At 39.9% G+C, this 15224-nt stretch overlaps 1 protein-coding gene across 2 annotated transcripts in view; it reads right to left on the reverse strand.

Annotated features, from left to right (window-relative positions):
- Positions 1-13204, reverse strand: part of slc7a11 (solute carrier family 7 member 11) — a 20204-nt gene extending 7000 nt beyond the window's left edge. Inside the window, exons 1-10 of one of the 2 annotated variants that reach the window (XM_042074549.1) lie at positions 9204-9334; positions 7935-7990; positions 6727-6796; positions 5806-5980; positions 5579-5694; positions 2055-2181; positions 1599-1714; positions 913-1038; positions 501-600; positions 236-280 (exon numbers count right to left, since the gene is read on the reverse strand). In XM_042074549.1, the coding sequence (XP_041930483.1) occupies positions 236-280; positions 501-600; positions 913-1038; positions 1599-1714; positions 2055-2181; positions 5579-5654 (590 nt within the window). In that variant the 5' untranslated portion in view covers positions 5655-5694; positions 5806-5980; positions 6727-6796; positions 7935-7990; positions 9204-9334. Of the gene's footprint in view, positions 1-235; positions 281-500; positions 601-912; positions 1039-1598; positions 1715-2054; positions 2182-5578; positions 5695-5805; positions 5981-6726; positions 6797-7934; positions 7991-9203; positions 9335-12275 lie in introns of those variants that run through there. The other variant, XM_042074548.1, reaches the window with a different exon arrangement.
- Between the last annotated feature and the right edge of the window lie 2020 nt (positions 13205-15224).

Genomic DNA, 15224 nt, shown 5'->3' on the forward strand with positions numbered 1-15224 from the left:
GGTAAGAAAAACCAAATAAGATGACCACTTAATGAGGCAATTATTTGAGCATTAAATGTGTCAAAGCAGCCAGCAGAAAAAGGAAAATTACTTGCTGATGACGTCTAACCACACTTACAAAAGAGAGAGGACACAGGATATGTCCACCCTCGTACCAAACCTTCACCAAAGCAACATCAGCCTATCTTGTTCATATATTGCACTGATCTGTAAGACTGAATGGCTGAATGCCTACCTCTCTGGGTTTTCCACCTCCTCAGTTACAAAATTCAAGTAAAACCTGTGAAAGCGGAGACAGATGACATGTTTCAGTGATCACGTTATTACCTCCCTGTGTAATCTTCCCATGCAAGACTCCGTGACACCGAATTATATTGAACCAATCTGAACTGTTGCGTCCTGAACTGAGCCTAACGCAGCTAATGTGATTGAAAATGAAATGGAACAGAATCAGGCGGTAATGAAGTGCCGCGAACTGCACTGTGCGGTGTAGCGCTCACCAGCCAGCATAGGCGTACATCCCTGAGTAGAAGGCCAGCGGAAGGCCGGTCAACTGGACATTCTCCAGCTGAAAGGCGTTTTCAAAGTTCTGCGTCTCTCCTGCAAAACACACAGAAGGCACACTCAAGCTTGGTGCTTATTTTGTTTATGTTTATAGCTCACTTTGATTTGAGTGAGGTGCTGGATAATTGGAGAGGATAGAATAGTGTGTGTGTGTGTGTGTGTGAGTGAGAGAGAGAGAGAGAGAGAGAGAGAGAGAGAAAGAGTTTCTGACTGTCTTGCAGTTTCATCACAATTTGTAAAACATTCAAATAAAAATCATAAAGAACCATGACTAGACACAACATGAAGGTTGATAGAACGTGGAAAACCTGCATTGCTTATAATCATAGATTGATTGAGTGCTCGCACCTTTGAAGAGCTGATAAAATCCTGGGACGATGATGATGGCCATTGCTAAGAGCTTACAGCCTGTCAGGAAGATCTGTATCCTGGCCGTCAAGCTTACGCTCATAGAATTGATGTACATCACAGTTGCTAAGAAAAAACAAGCAAACAAAGAAAAAAAAACATATAAAGTGTAAATGGCATTTGTTAACCTTTTCACCTGTCTGTTCTAATTCTGTCCGTCTGTGACAGATGTGAAAACTACTCTCCAAAACAGCTACCTATGCATTCTAATTGCAATTTAAAATGCCATACTCTCAGCAATCAAGGACACGTGCTTATACAATAATTCAAATGGAAATGGTTTCTTTTTACCTTATATTCGGTTACAATCTAAATAAAATACAATTTACTCTTCAACATTTAAGATGTTTGTATGGTTATGATATTATAGTTCCTTACTACCAAGGCAAATTAAGACTGATTTTATAGTAAACATATGCTGATTAAAGTGGAAATGAAATCATGTTGTTAAATCCTGAAATCGTGTGCTTTTTCCTACAATGGTCATTTGTCATTTGTGAAGGTGTACAATCTCTTTCCTGGTTGTGCATGTTTGAGTCGTATTTTGTGAGTCCTGTGGACTAGAAGCTCTCTGTGCCAAATGGAGAATTTTCATGAAGTGAAACCAGTCTGCTTCATAGACCTACTTATGCCGATGGAAGTGGCCAGTTTGATTGCAATCTCTGGAACCCCACAGGGAGTGAAGATAGGCTCTAGAATGTACTGACCAAATGCCAACGAAATGACTGCCAACCCTGCAGGCCTAACAGAAGGAGAGAGAGGGAGAGAGAGAAAGAGAGAGATACTCAAATCCAATCTACAGTATACATCAATTCATTGATTTCTTAATGCACAAAGTTCATTTTCCTAGTATATCAAAATCAGATGCCTGCTTCAGCGCTTACCAAGCTCCATTCAGGAAAGTCAAACCATTCAATAACGACTGGTAATCTCAGGCAAATCCATTCATTTTGAAACTGTCTATTGAGATTAGGACTAAATCCCCCGCATATTATATACACACCGAGAGTATAGCTTGCACAGCCTGGACTGGTTTGCTGTTACAGAGTGGTGACCCTGCGGGTGATCTGGGCTTTACTTACCTTATTGCAATCAGGTCAGCCCAGAGGCGGACGAACGCCATGAGAGGGCCGAACGTCTCCAGAATGTATATGTAGTGGCCCCCAGACTTCTTGATGCAGGTGCCCAGCTCTGCATAAGAGAGCGCTCCTGTAATACAGGAAAAGAGGATAGAGAGAGAGAGAGAGAGAGAGAGAGAGAGAGAGAGAGAGAGAGAGAGAGAGTGAGGCCGTATTCACATGATCTGAGGCCGTATTCACAAAGCCTTTTATCTTACCACTCCTGAATAGTACTAAAAAATTTAAGATAGGAGTTTTCTCTTAAAAGCTATTCACAAAGCCTTTCAGACCTACTCTTAGTAAGGAAAAATGACAACTCCTAAACTAAGAGTGAGTCTTCGTTGCTATGGATGACATCATTACTCATGCACGAGCTTGACTGAAGTGACCACCTTGATTGGCTGATGATTGTAACGCGGGAATGATTCGAAACACCTCCCTTACGATGATGACTGACAGGTGACAGGTCTGAGAATGCGTGCGCTACACAAGTAGTGCGAAGGACGGAAGATGATGAATAACTGAATAAAAAGGCCTAGCCTAAATGAATCAAGAATAAGGTAAAACAAATAGCCTAGTAGCCTACTAGATTAATGCAGTATCTTTGTAACATTATTAAATTAATCTGTCACCATAGCCTATGCCTACGTTTGCAAAGAGGAGAACATTTTAATTTGATTCGCAATGAAACGTTACATTTAATTTACATGTTGACAATGAGTAGCCTAATTTTGGTTGTTGTTGGTGGCGTTATTGCATCAGTTAGTTATGCCTACAATGCAAAATTGTTTCCTCGCGATTGGAAGCTCCTGTAGCCGCATAGGATTTCAAAACATTGTGAGTTAGGAGTCCTCTCGACTTTTTTTAAGCTGTCCCAGACTTAGGTGCTATCTTTAGGTCTAAAATGCTTCGAGAATTACTTTTAGTGAAAGAAATTAGGAGTCCTAAAATTAGGAGTGACACGCCCATTATTTTTAGGAGTTGCTCCTAAATTCGCCAGGTAGGAGCTACTTTTAGCCTTAAAATTCTTTGTGAATACGGCCCCTGATTTTTGTGGGCGTCTCTAAAAAAAGAATGGTAGCCTATACATAGGTGCTGTGAGCTAATAAATAAATAAATAAATAAATAAATAAATAGCATAGCATAAAATAAACAGGTGCCATTTCCTTGAGTAGGCCTAAGAGACTTTGTGGTTCATTATACAAGCTACATCTTTTTGGTTTCTTTTTTTCAGCCTTTATACTGAGCAAAATCTATTTGCATCTTTTGGATTGTTTTATACGGTGGCACATTGCATTCACATCACAAAAAAAAATCAGGTTATCTCATAATTACGAGATAGTATTTCATAATTATGACATATTATCTCATAATTACGAGATAGCCTAATTATGATTTATGATACATTTTTAATTCTGCCCCCACTTGTGTGTGGCAATGACATGGTCTAGCTATTAGAGAAGATAGACAACAGCTTCCCAAGAGCAGTCTGAAGCTGAAGTTCCTTTCAAATCTTTACTTAGGATTCACTGTTAAACTAAACAGACCAACAGAGTACATCTCAGTTATTTCCTTCAATGTTTTGTTTAAGAGCAATCATGTAGACTAGCATTTCAAGTTACAGAATATAAACTAATGTGTTAGCTTATGGCTAATGTATATGGGAAATCCCATAGAGATGCTAACGGTTAGCATAATCAATAAAAGTAGATATTTAGAGCCAACTTCAGTCCATTTACGAAAGGGTTACATAAGAAGAGTTCTTTGTTTACAACTGACTATTTTCTCTCAATATAATAGATGTAGGAAAAATGTGACTGTTTAACTCATCAATGCCACTTGAACAAGTAGCCTAGCTGCACAAAATAAACAACATTAACTTTTGCTACACAGAGAGAGACCGACCGAGACTCTCTGCAAAGGCAACGATTTCAACATTAAGGTGTTGCTTCAATTATTTTAGTTTTAAGCAGAGCTAGTATTTAATCAAGTATTTAATCAACTAATTACATTAGTTTGAGACACAGGTCCTCTTCTACCTATAGCCACACACTCACACACACATATTGCATTAAAACCATTAACGAGAGACACTCTTCTTACTCATGCCAAGGCAACATTTTGAACAGTTGTTGCTTCAATAATTTTACATTTTAAAAAGTACAGAGCAGACTGTCAAGTTTCAAACAGAACTAGTATTACTTCAAGTATTTAAACAAACAAAAGTTTGAAACAGTTTCTCCTCCACGTACACACACACACACACACACCTTCCTTCTCTTATCTTTTTTCATTTTGTTTTTCATCTGGCACTGTGACGTCACACACAATCTACTGTAATGTTTAAAGCAGAACTATTTTAACTCAAAAGTCTGAAACAAGTAAATGGGTCATTCCACGTCAGTTCAACCAGGGCCCACGCACTTAGGTCTCAAAAAATTCTGAAAAAATTACCAGGTGTACCTATGTTACCCAGGAGACACACTGCAAAATTACTCTTATGTAAGATCAATACTTTCCAAGATACAGCCAGTTTTACAGGGGGAGGGGGGTGTCGATTTTGTTCGGCCTCTTTTTTTGTCAAAGTTCACAAGCCCACAGCGCAAGAACTAAACCATGTAGGAGGCTCAAATTTTGCATGCTGGTACATAAATAGGAATAGTATGTTCTAAAGAAAAAAATATTTAAAAAATCTTTGTATATTCCCACAAGGTGTTTGGGTGCTCTGAAAATGAGAACCAAAATGATTTTTTAGACTTGTAAAGTCTGCTGTTCAGACCCTGAAGGAATTTATTTCCTGTTCATTGTTTTTTGTGAGAGTGTTTCTACTTATCTCAGTAAGGAAAATAAATCAAGAGTACAAATATGTCTTCTGAAGGCTTAAACAGAGCCCAGCCAAAAACTCCAATGAAATTTGTATCAACTTTGAGGGACAGCTATGACCGTGCAGGATTATCCAGACCAAACGTGACGATTTTGCTACATACTATTCCTATTTATGTACCAGCATGCAAAAATTGAGCCTCCTAAATGGTTTAGTTCTTGCGCTGTGGGCTTGTGAACTTTGACAAAAAAAAGAGGCCGAACAAAATCCAGACACCCCCCTCCCCCTGTAAAATTGGCTGTATCTTGGAAAGTATTGATCTTACATAAGAGTAATTTTACAGTGTGTCTCCTGGGTAACATAGGTACACCTGGTAATTTTTTCAGATTTTTTTGAGACCTAAGTGCGTGGGCCCTGGTTGAACTGACGTGGAATGACCCAAATCAGTCCCCACCCCCACCCACTCACTGATACAAACATCACTCAAAGACACCTCTCTCCCCTGCTTTTTTCCCCCTTTCTTATCTGAGCTGCTCACACAAGTGGTATCACATACATACATGCACACACAAACATTTAACCTCCCCCCCCCCCCCCGTTCCCCCTCTCTCTCTCACACACACACACAAAACCTGTTCAGCAAGGAGCGAATGAAGTTATTAACGTGGGAGTTGATGGGTGGTGCTTTTTTCTGGATAATTCGTCCGGTCTTCTTGCTCACTCCCTGTTGGGCTGTGCATTTCTTTCCATCTTCCGGATTAATTCTCACCTATAATCTATCTATATGAATGAAATCTATAATGAATGAAATCTATAATGTGAGATTACATTTTAACTTCCAGTCTATAAATTTATAATTGATAAAAATAAAACATACAGAATATAACTTACCTCTGAACAAGCTCCAAAGTGCATGCAGCTGACTCTTGGTATTCCATGTTTAAGACGTAATACGATGCAAAAAGAGTGGCGAAAGCAGCAGGAAAACTGTCTGATCCAGTGAATGCAATAGCAACTCTTCCTTCAGTGGACACCATCCATCTTTTTGCTGTCATGAGCGAGGGTCCTAAAACAAAACAATGTACTTTATTTTGATTACGAACTTCAAAAATACTGAAAACTGAAACAATGCAATAACAGACCGAGTTCAGATGTACACCCTATAGAGAATATCTGAAAATCCTTGATGACAAAGCAGTGGTTTAAGGTATTATCTGGAGTCAACCAACCCATAACCCTGTTGTTTCACATTACTAAGTGCTGTCAGAAGGTATGAAAACTACAAGACTTGGTACAACATAGACCAAATGGTGAAACATCAGCCAGCACTAACTGATAAGGGCAAAGAAGTTTCATTTTCATCTGTTAGCATTAGCAAATTTGGTCACTGTTGTCCCAAATGCTGTGGTTCTTTTACCTACCAGCAGTACTCACCAGACTCAAAGAACAGAGGTACAGTACAGAGATAGTTTCAGAACCCAACTATAGCTCCCAAACTGTGGAAGAGACTGCAAAAAGATAGGACCAAGATTCTGCTAACCAGGGATCCTTAAAAAAAGTAGTGGAATACCCATACCCATATTCTATCAAATTCAGATTAATGAAGATTAATAATATTTATGCAATGTAACACAAGTGGGAGTGAGGTTGTTCATGGATATCCTCTCGGGTGTAGTTCAGACAAAGGTAACCACACACATAAGGAGATCCAAGAACAACCTCACAACCACAAGTGTTATATGGCTTTCATAAAACCATTCCATTGCTAAATAATAAAGTTTACATACAAATGAAGAAGAAAAACATACTTACCAAGCATAATGAGTCTGGGTGTGTCAGGCAATCTCTCATGCCCCTCTACGTCTGCCACGGTTTCAGTGACCTGTATAAAACAAAACAAAACAAAAAAACATGTGCATTACAGTTTGTTAATTTGTCATGCTATTACTTACAGTGGAGAGATGAAGGGGATTCTTTCAAAAGAGCATTCTTTCTGATGGATTCCCCATCCATCAAGTCTTTTAAAACATCTCTCTGAGAGTCTGACATCAGATTCATCTTTGTCTCTGTGTACTGGTCTTTCACCATTGCCAGATTTAGAAGAGACTTTAGGGTCTCCTTGACTGGAGTGCACTGAAAGGAGCGTTCGATGCCTGCTGCATCTGCACCTAAATAGATCTGAGTTGGTTCAACATAATTAAAAGTCTTCTTGAAAAATGTTTTGCGAGTTTGGTCAGATCGCAAGGGCCCTTCATGGCATCCTTTAAAGATATCTGCTTCAGTCAAATCATTCAGAATCTCATTGACCTCACTATCAGCCAGGTTCAATTTGGTTAGTTTTTAAAGTTTTGACAGGAGACATCTCATACCAGAATTATGAACCTCTTGGTATTCCTCTATGATGGTCTGGACCGTGCTTGCTGGAATGAGCATTTTAGCTTGCATTTTTAAATAAAAAAGTGCCAGATTGTTCAGAAACTGTGTGTCATCAAGCACCATATCATCCTCCACATGTACTCTGTCCACAGGAACATCAGTGGCAATGTCATCAGACAAGTTGAACAGCTCCTGTTGCTGTCTAGCTGGAGTAGTGGGACTTCCTGTTTCACACTGAACTAATTTATGATACCTACTCAAATGAGAAGAAAAGCTTGACCTAACTCTGAAGTATTTGGTGCAACCTGAGTAGGGACAATTCACCTTTTTTCCATCTCCAATATGCCATCTCAAGTGTGCACACAGATTTGCAAAATCTATGCCATGAAATGTGCAACCTTCAATTTGGCATGACATTATAACATCCTGCCTTTGAACTTGAGCTTGAGTTTGTGCTTTGTCATGGTGATGTCTATACATGTGCGATCTAAATGACTGAAATTTCTTAAAACTGCATGAGCACAGAGAAACACCACATGCATACCAGTAATTAGCCAAATTTCGGTGTGACCTTGCATGTCTAATGTAGGTGTGTAAGAAAGTGGTCGAATAACTGCAGGCCTTGCAGTTAAGGACGGACATACTTGGATGTCTGGCACTGTGCTCAAACCCGTCAATTCTTCTCACTCTACTCCAACCACTGTAGACAAAGACAGAAAAAGGCAAAAGTTAAAACCCTGTTGACAACCTCACTTGTAGACTTTCTTCAATTATTTCCAAAAGATAGGTTTACAAAAAGATAGGTTTTAAAAAAAAAAATGTATATATTTTTTTTATTTTTTAGAGGGAAATGTCACAATCCTAATAGCCTACAATTTCTAGCCTAGCAGATGCTACCTTGCAGGGGTTAGACCATTTCTAACCCAGAAAAAAATATATACAAATACATGACGAACTTCACTATATACGTTAGTAATGTCACCAGGATAGTAGCATGGAAAAATAAACTATATCAGACAACTGTTAAACAGGGCCAAATACATGTACTGTCTGTTTTGAAGTGCTAAAATAATTTTCGAAAGTCAGTGTATGCTGTAGCCTAGAAATCTAGACGCGCCCCTAGCGGCTGCCAGGGCTAGTCTACCAACTCTCCGTTGGCTTGAATTCCCTGCTACTTGAAAACAAATATCCTATTGCGTCCTATTGCGTGCAGAGGGAATTTGAAAGACAACTGATTATCCCGCCCCTCGGACTGAGCACTGCGAACGGTGAGTGCCCAGACCCTACATTTTAATGTAGATGATCTTAGTTTAAACAGCTAGGCCTACCTTGCTGTTAATTCAAACTAGGGTTAGCTGTGCTTAGACGAGAGGTCACGGGCTATATGACAGACTTCACAATATACAGACGTATGTCGCCAGGATAGAAAAATGGAAAAATAAATTATATAAGACAACTATTAAAAAGGGGCAAATACATTTACTATTAGTTTTGAAGTGCTAAAATATCTGACGAGAATCGTCAATGTCTGCTCTATGTGGGGACGAGAGTCGTCGACATCGTTTTCAATTTACAGTACTTTTGCTAGTCCTTGAAGTTAGCTGGTAATAACAACAGACAATACTTTTCAACGACAAGTCGATATTTTTAACTGTAAACTTACACAAGTTAAAAGGAAGGCATAAAGAGGACTAGATGATTATAAATTATCTCGATGAGGACTAGATGATTAATTTAAACAAATAGGCTATGCCTACCTTGTTGTTAAAGCTAGCTATGCTTAAGCCAGAGACAATACTTTGCTATCGACACCAGCTTTGATACCTGCAAACAAGCTATGCTCGTCTTTTTACTAAACAAAAATCTACAATGCCGGGGTAAAACTACTTAATGAATGCGAAAACCAAACTCACCAAATTTCAGACTTGCGCACATTCCACTATGGTCATGTCTTCAGAAGAGGAGTAAAGTCGTTGGGTTGGCAGAACTTCGTTCTTGATATTAAAGCAAGGTGGCAGCAAAGTTACAGTATGCAGGAAAATGTACTGTAATTTATTCCCGCGTCAATAATATTACCCAGAATGCAACATTGACTACACCACTGCTGTAAAGACATGATATTGTATCATACTGTAGAATTTAGCTGTACTGTACTGCAAAACCTACAGCCACATTTAACAGTGTACGAGATCATTTTCTCGTAATTATGAGATAATTATCTTATAATGACCTGATTCTTTTTTTTTTGTGATGTGAATGCAATGCGCCACCGTAGTTTTATATATATATATATATATATATATATATTTGCATTAATGTACTGTATATATACATATATATGTGCCTTATATGCTGCATTTGTGACTTGAAGTAAACTGTGCTTATGCAGATGTAATGTAGCCACAAGCACAGTTGATCTGTGCCTGCTATGACTAACTTTTGATTCTTTGATGTGGAAAAGAAGTTCATCATTTTGGGGTGCTAATATGTTAAAATTCCAGCCCAAAGAGACCATAGGACCATGCTGGAGAACATGTAAATTTGATGCAATTTCAAAACCTTGAAAACCTTACTTGGCATGCTTTTTAATAATCATATTAGGTTAGGCCTGCTGTTTATTTTGATATATGGTTTGCCATTTGTTGAGTGAAGAGTTTGTGAGATATTCCACTGAGAGTAATGGGTGTGCAGAATATAAATATGATTACATATCATAAACATAAAAAAAAAAATCATATTACAAATCATATACATATAAAACGTTAATTTTCTTGAGAACCATTTTATCACAGCAATTAGCCACTAATATCATTGGGAAGCTTAGGTATGGCTCTTTTACGTGAAAAGGGGTGTAAATTTGGACGCAACTTGCATTCGTCAGACTGGTTAAGGGTTAAAAAAGTTAACTTTTGCTAGCTCTCCATTCTGCTGTGTCCCATAATGACTTTGGGGGCTTTCAGCCATGCTGAATTAGAGTAGGCTATGCACCTAGCAGGGTTCTAATGTTTAGTTGTTCTGGAAAACATGTTTATTCTAGGCTATATGATCTATCTTTAATGTAAATATTACTCAGTGTATTGAAGGAAGAAGTGCTTGTCATTTTTAGCGACCCCCCACAGATGTATGATGTTACTGCTTTCATGGGAGCTAAGCTTCTCTCTATGGGAGCTCAGCTCCAACTGATTCCCACGTAATTCGAACCCTGAGAAAGAGAGGCCATGATTTCAGGCTCACCCCGTAACTGCCTAAAAGTTTACTGTTTTGTCTGCTGGATCCAAAGAACTTGGTGTGATAAAAGATGTGAGTCATGTGTTTTAGTCAAATGTTGAATACACATGCCCCCCCTCTGCACCCAGATGGTACAAAAACATCTGAACTTGCTGCATTCAGCACAGAAAGACAATAACCTGTGATGAGGAAGAGATATCTGTTCCCCTATACACAGAGAGAGAGAGAGAGAATTTGCTGTAGATGAAATTACATACAGTGAGGAGCGTGGGCTTAATTTGGAAGAGTTATCTGCCTGGGGTCCTTCTGTAAATCCTCTGACATGTTAAGGCCTGATATGCTAAAGCATCAGCAAGCATTCTGCCGCTTCAGTAGCATTTCCAACGGTCACCACTGACTTTCAGTTGGGACAATAGCCTGTGATGAGGAAGAGATACCCTTTGCCCTATAGACAGACATGCACATACACACACAAACACACACACATGCACACACACACGCACGCACACACACACACATAGTCTCTCACAAACACAGGGTGCTCCTGCCCACCTGTCCTGTGTGACTGTCTCTGCTCAAAGGTCTCCGAACAGATATCTCTTAATTAACCCAATCACTGCTGGTACAACATGCCCACTCAGAAACATAAAAACAATGTGCACAGCTCTCATAACAACATCAAGGAAATACGCCCTCACTGGAATAGGGCACTTGATGTCAGGGTAAAGGACCCATCACTGGAAACTAAAGGAAATAATCAGTGTATTTAGAGGTGTGAGTGCATCAACTACATCACTATGCCCTCAAATGACCTTAGTCTAGTCATATTATACTGTAGTACACATCAAAAATGTTATTGGAATGAATGTATGGAACATCTGTGTGTGTGAGTGTGTGTGTGTGTACATATGTATGCATGTGTGTGTGCTCGTGTGTTTCAGTCTGTGTGCGTTTCCTGTGTTTGGGTGTCTGTGCTGTGCTGCCCACGCATGTCTGCATTTCTCAAGGTCCTGAGGCACTTAAACCTGTTTCACTTCACTGACTGATATGAATCACAAAGAAATCCCAAGCCTTTCCCAATAAAGCAGGCCAAGCATGACAAGTATCCCCAGTCCCCATCACTTCCTCTTCCCCGCCTCACAGAATGGCAGCCACACTGGTGCGTGGCACGGTGATGTAAGACCTGCTCATTTGCTTCCCTATTCATCAGACATGCACTGTTTCCTCAGGTGACAGTAGAGGGAACTGACGTTACGAGAGAAGAAAAAAAAACCCAGTATTTCCTTTCTGAAACTGACAAGTTGCAGCCTGAGGGAGACTTGAGACCTGTTTCAATGATATAAGCAGAAGAGTGCTGCCAATAACAAACATTCCAATGAACTTCTAATGTGTTGGTTTTTTTGTGTATGATCCTCCCACCATCACTTTCACATAAAGCAAACATCCTATCTCAAACACAAACAACATGATCTTATTATCCTGTAATTTCTATAAAAAACTATAAAAGAGCTACAGTATAACAAAAAAAGTAACAGCAAGCAATCTTGCTTTAAATTCAGTCTGCCCCAATATACACTTTAACATTACAGTCTGCCGCAACATTAAGTAGTCTGACTCTTTGTGTATGTGTGTATGTTTTTTTTTTTTTGTGTGTGTGTGTGTATGTGTGTGTGTGTGTGTGTGTGTGTGTGTGTGTGTGTGTGTGTGTTTTATGGTCCATGTGAATGAGCACGTGCATGGTGGTGCGCACCCCTCACCAAACAAAGACAGCACTCCGCATGCAATCCACACCACCAGCGACATTCCCACGCTTCCGGAGTGTTTGAGTATCCCCTTGGGGGAGATGAAAATTCCTGCTCCGATGATGGTCCCAATGATTATGGAGATTCCCCGGAGCAGGGTCACCTTCTTGTGAAGTTCCACCTTGCCCTCGGGGGGCTTTGGAGGTGAGACATCCTTATTGCCCCCATTCAGAGCAACTTCTGCCCCAGAGGAGGAACCAACCCGTCTGGACATTTTACACACACACTCTCTCTCTCTCTCTTTCTCACACACACACACACACACACACACACACTCACTCTCTCACACACACACACACGCACACGCGCACACACACACACACAGACACACACACACACACAAACTACAGGCTGATAAGTCTGCAAAACTTCCAAACTACGTTTTTGTCACCTCAACTTCTATCCATACACATACACAGAAACACACACACATACACACACAAATCGAGAGAACCACAAGCACACTCATACAGCAGTACACTCTCACAAAAGTGGCTCAGTCCTGCTCTGTTCACTGTCGGCAAACATGTGGCATGTGAATCCTGCCCCTTTTTGCCAGCCTCTCCCCTGCCAAATAAACAGTGAGTGAGAGAGTGAGTGAGAGATAAAGAGAGAGGCGTGAGAGAGAGGGGGATGAGAGAGAGAGAGAGAGGAGAGAAACAGAAACTAAGCAAACTTCTGCTGCACCATGGTCAGTCTGAGTGAACAATCAGCCTCAGACCTCCTCCCACTTGTTCCTCCCTGTGTCTCACTCTTTTCTCTACTCTCTCTATCTCTCTCGCTTGCTCTTTCATTCTGCCTTTCATCCTCCTCTTCCCTCTCTCTCTTTCATTCTGCCTTTCATTCTCCCCTCTCTCCCCGCTTATCACGTGGCGAGTGTTCTCAGTCGCTTCAACCGGTTCTTGTCTTCATGCCACTATATGGGTCACGGTGGAATCTGTACAAATACCCAATGGGAGTGAATGGAACACCTGTTACTCAATCTAATTGGAGCTGCCATCTATTTGGCCCATCCCCTCTTCTCTGACATTCTCTTTTTATTTTTTTTTCATTACCTTTCTTTTTCTCTCTTATTTCCCTCTCTTTATTTCCAGTACACACACACACACTTCCTCTGCCAAAGACATGATGTATCATCACAGGAACGTCTTCGTTCTTGTAATGTAATTGTGTGTCTTTATTTGCATGTATGTGTATCCATGTGTTTGTGTGTGTGTGTGTGTGTATGCTTCTTCAAGAATGACAATGCAACTTCACTGTGACTATGCAAACTATGTGAATGATGCAATGTTACATCAGGCCTGAAATGATGTAACCATCAGCACTATGACAGCAGCAAGTACAGATGCAGGGAAATCCTAAAGTGGTTACTAGTTGAATGTTTGTTTGTTTTTAGTACAGTTCAGATACGGACATACTATACAGTTTCTGAAATTCAATAATGTGGTTGAGCTGCCTTGGCAACTTCCACCACATGCATAGAGCAGGAACAGGAACTATACTGTACTGTGGTCTCTCTCTCTCTCTCTCTCTCTCTCTCTCTCTCTCTCTCTCTCTCTTCATCTCTCCAGCTCTCTGTGCATGCGTGTGTGTGTGTGTGTTTGTTTGTGAGTAAATGAATGAGTGAGTTGAGTGATTGAGTGTGGTTTAAATGAGATCACAAAATGTACTTAGTATATTTCACTAATAAATTCTAAGAAATGATCTGACATGCCTAATCATGTGAGTCAGATGGGAAATAACGTGGTACTGAGATATTGTGCTTTTATTATATTATGTTTGATTCTTAAATAAGAAAAGCGCTCTGAATTCCCCCATCAAGACCCCTCCCCCCACCCCACCTCCCTTGTGTGTGATGCTGTGTTGATTGCATTATCAGGTATTATGAGCTAGCCAGGTGGTTGCTAAAATGTCAAGATAATTAGCATGTGCATTCATAAATTCAATATGGCACTCTGAAAATGGAATAGTGCTCTCTCTCCCTAGGAATTAACCAGTGGTTTCTCATGGATAAAAATTGACATTAACACAAACAGCAGGTTGAAATGGGGGCTTATGTCTCATTCAAGAGCTTAACAACAGTGAGGATAATGAACACTATAAAACTGAGGAACACTAGCTTATGTAGCCGATAAACACTTTGTTTGATTTTTATTGATTTAGGCTATTTGTTCAGTTATTCATCATCTTCTGTCCTTCGCACTGCTTGTGTAGCGCACGTATTCTCAGACCTGTCACCTGTCACTCATCATTGTAGAGGAGGTGTTTGGAATCATTCCAAACAATAAACAACAAACGTTACAATCATCAGTCAATCAAGGTGGTCACTTCAGTCAAGCTTGTGCATGAGTAATGACGTCATCCATAGCAACGAAGACTCACTCTTAGTTAAAGAGTTTACATTTTTCCTTACTAAGAGTAGGTCTGAAAGGCTTTGTGAATAACTTTTAAGAGAAAACTCCTGGCTAAAATATTTTAGTGTGATTTAGGAGTACTCTTGGTGGTAAGATAAAAGGCTTTGTGAATATGGCCCCTGGGAAATAGAAGGTTGTGCATCATTTCTCAGAAATAACCTGTTGGAAAGAATCTTTTGCAGCGATTTTTGTGTGAGCATATCAGTGAACACCCCTGACCACTCGGTGAGTTTCACGTCTTTGTAAACGAAAGTTTAATGCGTTTTAGGAAGGATTGTTCCAGTGTACCTATGCAGCGTTCTGGGGTTCTTTGTCCAAATTTCAATCTTAAACGTTCTATTTAATCATAAACTATCTGAAAACAGGGCTTTAAGTGTAAAATACCGAACTTGTCCTTTAACTGACATCATCTCACCTCTGCACTCTCTTTCTCTGTCAGTTATTTAACTATTTAGCATAGCATACCATATTCCAGTTTGTAACAAGTGAT

The sequence above is a fragment of the Alosa sapidissima genome, chromosome 20 (assembly GCF_018492685.1).
Source record: "Alosa sapidissima isolate fAloSap1 chromosome 20, fAloSap1.pri, whole genome shotgun sequence".
Lineage (NCBI taxonomy): Eukaryota > Metazoa > Chordata > Actinopteri > Clupeiformes > Clupeidae > Alosa > Alosa sapidissima.